This window comes from Macrobrachium nipponense, chromosome 32, assembly GCF_015104395.2.
Source record: "Macrobrachium nipponense isolate FS-2020 chromosome 32, ASM1510439v2, whole genome shotgun sequence".
Lineage (NCBI taxonomy): Eukaryota > Metazoa > Arthropoda > Malacostraca > Decapoda > Palaemonidae > Macrobrachium > Macrobrachium nipponense.
The window spans coordinates 67,731,076-67,739,293 of NC_061094.1; the positions used below are offsets into that span (position 1 = coordinate 67,731,076).

At 38.8% G+C, this 8,218-nt stretch overlaps 1 protein-coding gene across 1 annotated transcript; it reads right to left on the reverse strand.

The window, feature by feature from the left end:
* Nucleotides 1–225: 225 nt before the first annotated feature.
* LOC135207570 (loricrin-like) lies at nt 226–5,729 on the reverse strand. Its single transcript, XM_064239407.1, has 2 exons — nt 5,590–5,729; nt 226–2,817 (listed from the first exon to the last, which is right to left on the reverse strand). The coding sequence occupies exons 1-2, from the start codon at nt 5,599–5,601 to the stop codon at nt 736–738; spliced, it is 2,094 nt and encodes a 697-aa protein (XP_064095477.1). The 5' UTR covers nt 5,602–5,729; the 3' UTR covers nt 226–735.
* Between the last annotated feature and the right edge of the window lie 2,489 nt (nt 5,730–8,218).

An 8,218-nucleotide genomic window follows, 5' to 3' on the forward strand; every position in this document is an offset into this window, starting at 1 on the left:
TTTGACTACTTAATAATATATAATAATAATAATAATAAAATAAAGAATAATAATAATAAATCTTTAGGTACTAAATTTCAGGCTGAATTTTCATTCGCTGTTTAGCCACGTTTTTGGGTATTTTTCACCATAGAAACCAAGGGTATAGTGTACCCCATTATTAAATAAAAATAAGACATAGAAAAAGAATCAGCTTGGATAACAGTAACATGGATTAAAAGACAATTTTAAGAAAATCATTTATTCTATATAGTCATATATAATACAATAAATGCCCTAAAACATTATTATCACATAAGAAGTTTTGGTCGATTATTCATGAAAAGAATGCCAACTTTTGTACCATTTCGGACATCATCCTTTTTCAGTGACGGTACTGAAAATGGCTACATTCTTTCCTTCACACAAAGTGGTAACAACCTAGAGGCAAGTGTTATACAGAGTTCTTAATTCCTGCATAATCTCTCAGGGCAAAGTAAAATAGTGAAGCAACAGACGGGAGATGCTTCCCAGTGCAGTAAGAAGGAAAAAAAAGGAACAATACGTAGAGTTCACTTAGATAATCATCACAGGTGCTATCAAGCCTCAGCTAGTGGAAGACACTTTCCTGTTTGCCAACTATGAAGCAAAGGCAAGAGTAAATAATCAGATATGTTCACGCCAGACGCAGTTGTCGTGTAACTGCTTCCAGTCTAATACTTTACACATTAATGCTAGAGAGATCAGTAAACATGTTTAAGGAGCAGTTTCCTTTTTAGGTTTGTCGCTTGTTGCAGATACCTTTACAGGCTTCTCTTGGGGTGCTTTGTCGGTAGTATTACTAACTGCACTTGTATCCCTAGGGGTGAGGGAATTACTAGAGCCGCTGAAACTACTGCTGCCGAAAGAGCTGGAACCACTTCCGAAACCAGACCCATTAGAAGAACCAGAGCTTGAGCTGCTTCCAAAATCAGAACCAAAGCTAGAACCACCTCCAAAACCAGAGTCACTAGAAGAACCAAAGCTTGAGCTGCTTCCAAAATCAGAGCCACTAGAAGAACCAAAGCCTGAGCTACCTCCAAAATCAGAACTACCTGAGCTACTTCCAAAACCAGATCCCCCTGAACCAAAGCTTGAGCTACTTCCAAAATCAGAACTACCTGAGCTACTTCCAAAACCAGATCCCCCTGAACCAAAGCTTGAGCTACTTCCAAAATCAGAACTACCTGAGCTACTTCCAAAACCAGATCCCCCTGAACCAAAGCTTGAGCTGCTTCCAAAATCAGAACTACCTGAGCTACTTCCAAAACTAGATGCCCCTGGACCAAAGCTTGAGCTACTTCCAAAATCAGAACTACCTGAGCTACTTCCAAGACCAGATCCCCCTGAACCAAAGCTTGAGCTGCTTCCAAAATCAGAACTACCTGAGCTACTTCCAAAACTAGATGCCCCTGGACCAAAGCTTGAGCTGCTTCCAAAATCTGATCCACTAGAAGAGCCAAGGCTTGAACCAGACCCACCAGAACCAAAACTCGAACTGCTTCCAAAATCAGAACCACTTGAAGAACCAAAGCCTGAACTACTTCCAAAATCCGACCCACTGCTTGATCCAAAACCAGATCCACTTCCAGAGCCAAAGCTTGACCCACCAGAACCTGACCCAAATCCAGATCCACCATTTGATCCAAAACTTGAGCTACCTGACCCAAATCCAGACCCACCATTTGATCCAAAGCTTGAGCCACTTGACCCAAATCCAGAGCCACCAGTTGATCCAAAGCTTGAGCCACTTGACCCAAATCCAGACCCACCATTTGATCCAAAGCTTGAGCCACCTGACCCAAATCCAGACCCACCAGTTGATCCAAAGCTTGAGCCACTTGACCCAAATCCAGACCCACCATTTGTTCCAAAGCTTGAGCCACCTGACCCAAATCCAGACCCACCAGGTGATCCAAAGCTTGAGCCACTTGACCCAAATCCAGACCCACCATTTGATCCAAAGCTTGAGCCACTTGACCCAAATCCAGACCCACCAGTTGATCCAAAGCTTGAGCCACCTGACCCAAATCCAGACCCACCAGTTGATCCAAAGCTTGAGCCACTTGACCCAAATCCAGAGCCACCAGTTGATCCAAAGCTTGAGCCACCTGATCCAAATCCAGACCCACCATTTGATCCAAAGCCTGTGCTACTACCTCCTACAAAACCACCAGAGCTACTAGGTGCTCCAAAACTACCAGGTGCTCCAAAACTACCAGAGCTTCCTGTAGGTCCTCCGGTGCCAAAAGAGGGTGACACATTGAGCCCAAAGCCTGTACTGCCTGCAGCTGAGGAATCTGGGGACCCACCTGATACACCACTACCAGGGGTAGTGCCTGAAGGAGGTTGTCCTGGTTGACCAGATCCATGTGTATGTGGTGGGAAACGAGAACAATCATCTCCAAATCCTTGACTAGAGATATAAGCTGCAGACCATCTATGACCTCTGTTGACAAATCCATGAGGATTGTAAAACGGATGGTAAGGATAAAAATGAGCATACATGTAAGGATTGAAGGAGGGTCTAAATCCGTGTCCATAATAACGCTGGAAGTCTCTTGGTGCCGTGTCAATCACATCTGGAAGACCATCATGGTGTCCCCTAGTGAAACCATATTCTGGAAAATAGGGGAAGAAATAGTGCCTTTTATCACGTTGAGTAGCATCTTCTTCTGCTGTGGCTGGTTTACCAGCTTCAGTATCGTCCTTTTCTGGCGCTTCTACCTTTTCTGGCACTTCTACGGGAGATTCTTCAGCTGCCCACGCAGCTGAAAGGCCCAGTATTAACAAAAGAATCTGTAAAACAAAATCAATGCATGAGATGGCTGGATCTTCTCGAATCCCTTAAACAGTTAGTTTTAAGGATACAATTACTTTTTTTGGAAAAAAAGCTGACTCCTATTACCATATCCATTGATGACATTGTTGATGATTTTTCAATAAATATTATTACTTAGAATAAAACCACTGGCACTGATAGGCACTGAATGATAGATAACGGTCTTTACTTATATTTAAGGCTAAGTAGAATATAGATATGCAGACTGTTTGCATTTTGTGTGAATATCTTAAATACAGCTTATTAGCTCTTGTGCCACTCATTCAACATCAATTACTATGGGAAGAAAGTCTCAGAACTAAATCTTACATACAGCTTCCAAAACAAAACAAACAATAGTGCAATTGGCAGTAAATAGTTTTTGGCTCTAGACAGTTATATCATTTTTTTTTTTACTGCTCTTGCTTTCTATTGTGGAAACAATGCCAGTCCTAACAGCTTACATTAAATCTGATATATGATCTAGCCTTCTGCTTCAACGAACATAGAAGAACTGGGACCTACACAAAGTTTACCAGCAAAGTAATTTTCTGTCTCCTGTATGAAACATAATCAAACTTTTCTGGGCTTGCTGCCTTCCAGCCCGAGGTCAAACTATGCAAGTATGCAAAATGAAGTTATCTACGGTCAAAGTGCAGTATGGTACGTAACGTCCTTAAGGTCTGGATTTATCGTTCCTTCCTTCGTAATTAAGTGTCCTTTTCTTTACAGTATTTTAATAATTTTTAATAAATAATAATAAATAATTAATAATTAAATAATAATAATTAAAATAATTAATAATAATAATAATATAATAATAATAATAATAATCATAATAATAATAATAATAATATTTAGGTAGAAGACTCTCTTTCTGTTGAAGGAGATTGCTTGCTTTCATTTTCTGAGCTTCTAATTTTTCTTACCATTACTCCTTTCCAGATTTTACTTTTTGTTTAATGCATATGCAAAATGATGGTCTTAGGGTTCGAACTCGGGCATGGCGTGTTACGTCGGTTCTCTCCTAATATTACCGTCATTTTTGTCTTTACAGATAAATTAGTGCTGTTTACATAGCTTGCTCCTTCCTTCCTCCTCTTATTCGCCTGCGTTCAGGCTGCATTACATTTTCAAATGTAATCTTAAAATATCATTACAACGATTGAAATTCGTCGCGAAATGTTCTGATAATAAACAGATGAAAGAGGCAGAGTTTGCAATTTAAGGAGGACGAAAAATGATACACTAAACTTTACTCATATCAGAACACAGGCAGCACTGGAACTTCGAGAAAATGATGCAACAGCTGAAGAATGGAACGTGGTTCAATAAAATATGGATTGCAAATGATGAGACGAGGCAAAAGATATATTGAAAAGTCTTACGAATATGATCTTGTAGACGACAATAGCTAAGTAGAAAAAATAATTCAAAATGACAGATGTAAATGATAAGATCAGTCTTGCCAATGACAAGCAAAGAGACCTAATTTCAAAGAGTATTTTTCTGCAATTCTAAGTGAGCACTGTAGATAGATAAACCTAAGTTGAAGTATGAATGAGAAGTGACAATTGCTTTGTTTTTCTCGAAGGTCCCCTGCTATAGGCGAGAAAGTTAATACTGCATACATGCATGTATGATTGTATGGATGCATAAATAAGGAATTGTTCACAAGTTTTTATAATGTGAGCTGTACTGGATAAGACAACCCCAAAATATGAAGAAAGTTAGTCAAGGATGAACTTGGTATATGCGAGGAAAGTGTATCGGAAGTAAGTTATGCATTACATCTCACTACTCGATAATATTTACGGAAATGCATTCCAAAAGTTACATGTTAACAGGTTAATTGGAAGGCACAGGAGCTAGATGCTTACAATTAGCATGAGATATACGTCAATTTCGGTAATAAAACTGGTAAGTTGTAATGGAGATACAGCAATAAGAGGCATCTGTGTGCTTGGCTTTCTTTCCTTTTGACGAATAAGAAAAATACGAGGGGGAAAAATGACATCACTTGAAAGAGGGAAATTTCAGCATCTCAAAAAATTCCTATAGAGGTTTTTTTTTCTTTTTTTTTTTTGAGATCAGCTTTTGATAACGACAGGGTTGATCTTTCCTCACTACCAATAATAATAATAATAATAATAATAATAATAATAATAATAATAATAATTATTGTTACTGTTACTGGAAATATCGCAAAAACTTGCGAAAATTGGTAAAAAATTATTGACGAAATGTGTGTGTGTGTATAGTATATACATGCATATATATGTATATACAAATACAACACATACACAACACACACACACACACATATATATATAATATATATATATATATATATATATATATATATATATATATATATATATATATATATATATATATATATATGTATGTATGTATGTGTGCGCGCGCGTGAAGAAACCCTAAGCACAGGCAGATAAAATACCTCATCACTTTCACAAAGCACACACATATACATATATTTATTTATTTATTTATAATATATATATGTATTATATATATATATATATATAATATATATATATATTATATAATATATATATATATATATATATATATATATATGCACACAATGCTCTTCCATGTCTACGAAATTTCTACAAAAAAGAAAAAAAAAAATGTACGTCGCCATGTGGATAATTGCAGCGGGGAAAACTGAAAGGCCTTTTGAGCTCAATCCCAAAGACACTCCTGTATCAGAAACCAAATCCTACCGTGAGCTTCATGTCGTCGGCGGCGATGTTCTCGGAGCGGTGGTCAAGAAGGGAGTGTGCGTGGTTGAAGGCGTCACGTGGGGTTATGTACAGGCCCTCTCTTCCATAAAAAAAAAAGTCCGCCTAGCAAAAACAACGAAGCAGGGTAGCCCGACTGCCTAGTCTGGAATAAATGCGTACTAGGTTCTTCGCTTGATCCTGATCGTCCATCGGTTCATTCTTTTCCCGGCGTTGCAGCGTCATTTTGCAATTTTTCTAGCTTCCTAAAACAGCGATGAATTACTAAAGGCATTTCTCTCCACCGAGGGAATAGTAATCAAGCGAGAAATTGCCTGTATGGTAACTCGGGCTTGCCTGGCAGTGCAAGGCGAGGAAAAAGAAGAAACAGGTGAACTCGAGCATTTTTACCAAAGCGGACGATGTCAATTTCTTTTATTTATATCCAAAGGGAGGACATGTGGGTAATTATTAAGATGTACCACGCAGTCATTCCGAACTGCAACCAGAGGCCTTTGTGGTCCTCAAGAAGAGCAACAAAGGACCTTCGAACATGCTTGTGCTGGTCGAGGTCGCGCGTTGGGGCTCCGAGTCACAAAAGATCAGGACCACCATAGCAACACATCCTTGGAATGATACAGACTTTTCGTTCTTTGTTTTTCTTTGCTGGGCAGCTATGAGGCATCCTTCTTGATGGCATCTCCCTTTCAGTCTGTGTCTTACTTGCATAGTTTTGTTTTCGAGTTATCATCTTTTGTTAAAGAAACGATGAACATTTATAGAAACTATAAGTTTTTTTTAATACAAATTAGCGTGTCTTTCTGTTCGTCGCCAAAGAATCTTCTAAACCATCTTCATTATATTCTACAGTGCAGAGTTCCAGAATCACTCCTCACTCGCAGTGATTAAAATGCAAGCGCCATGCTTCTGGAAACGTGATGCCATTTCCTACGTTATTTTAGGGCATTTCAAATCCGAGTCACTGTTAGGATTGAAGGGGCAGGCGGTCAAGCTTTATATACAGTTTCATATCGTTATATCCCCTATTTTGGGAAGAGCAATTACAACTCTATTGACTTTTGCGTTCCTGCTAATCAAAGTAACACAGTTATCTCTCTTACTTTAGAATTCTTATATCATAAGCACTAAAGTAAATTTTCTTTCTTTTGCTTAGATAGTCACTGTGTCGAGAACCACTTTTTTATTTTTTTTAATTTTTTTTATTTTTTTACCTCAGGTCATAAAATACCAACAATCGATTCTGCACTTGAATATCTCTCTCTCTCTCTCTCTCTCTCTCTCTCTCTCTCTCTTTTTTACCTTTTTTTCTTTCTTTTACTCCCATAACGTACATGCCTTCTCGTTTTTGGAGTAGGTTTATGTCCCTTTATATCCCGAGAGACCAGCAGCTCTGGAATCATGAGTCATGTATCACACTGGTTTTTTTTTTTCTTTACCCACATTCATCTCGCGTCCCATCATTTAGGAATTTTGTCTCTCCTTCATTGTCATCGTATTCCTAACTCCTTCACGTAGTCAGTTCAGGAGTCAAGTATCATTTCTTTCATCTTGTGCAACTTGGAGTTATGTATGACTTCCGTTTTATTTGTACTACCATCCATTTCGCGATAACAGATTTAGGAACTCAAGTATATACTCGTCACTGTATTTATAAGAGTTAGATCTTAGATACCCTCTCTGCTCCCTTGGTTTTCCTTACCGAAATTCTGCTCCATTTCGCGTTCAAGGGTCCTCCTAACCCTGTCCTCCCTGTGTCCATAATGTCCTCGGCCTCTTCACACACCCGAGTTTGCAGTCAAGCATAAACTTGGCTGTCCTTGAACCCCCACCATTTTGCTGGTAGATGGTACTTGCTATCGGGAACCAAAGGACCACATTCCACACTAACCATCCAAACAGTCACTTGGCCTCGTCTCCGTTCTTCCTCTGCAAGTTCTGCTCGTGTTGTGCCTGGCTCAACTTTGCCAGCAGATACCGGTTGGCTTGGTTTCGGTAAAGCCCGATTTCTCTCTCAATAGCATTTTAGGTGTGCGTGATTATGGTGACTCAAATGGCAGTAGAAGCAGAGAAAATAACTATTATTTAGTTTTTCAAGAGAAAGATGTTATACATAAAATCTCTCTCTTGAAGTACAAAAAACAAGAGATTTTTAAATGGCCTAAGAATGGATCACCATAAATGGCTGAATCATCAGTAACGATTGTGAATATATACGAATTTTCCCGTTTTACATTTCCACTGGGGGAGGCCAATTGTTATCAAATGCCTGATGATGGGTAATATCCTTACTGAAGTTACTTTGAATTTTATCTTTTCAGTTATCGTTGAAGCTACTAAAGCTGCGGTTACAAGTCGGTAATAAATCTCTCCCCCAAACGAAAAATCTTCCAAAAATCTTACCCACCCATCTTAAATGTTTTTCTCCAAGTCTATCAAGAAACATCTGAAGCATCACGTCGAGTCATAGCAAAGTCTAATATCTAAAATCAAATGTGACCAGCCCTCATTAGGCATTTCCTGAACCCGACTTTATTAGATGGCGCTAAATGAAGTTCCAGTACTTCAAGGTCCCTAGATTCTGATCCACCCTCCCACCTCCTTTTGCTCCTAA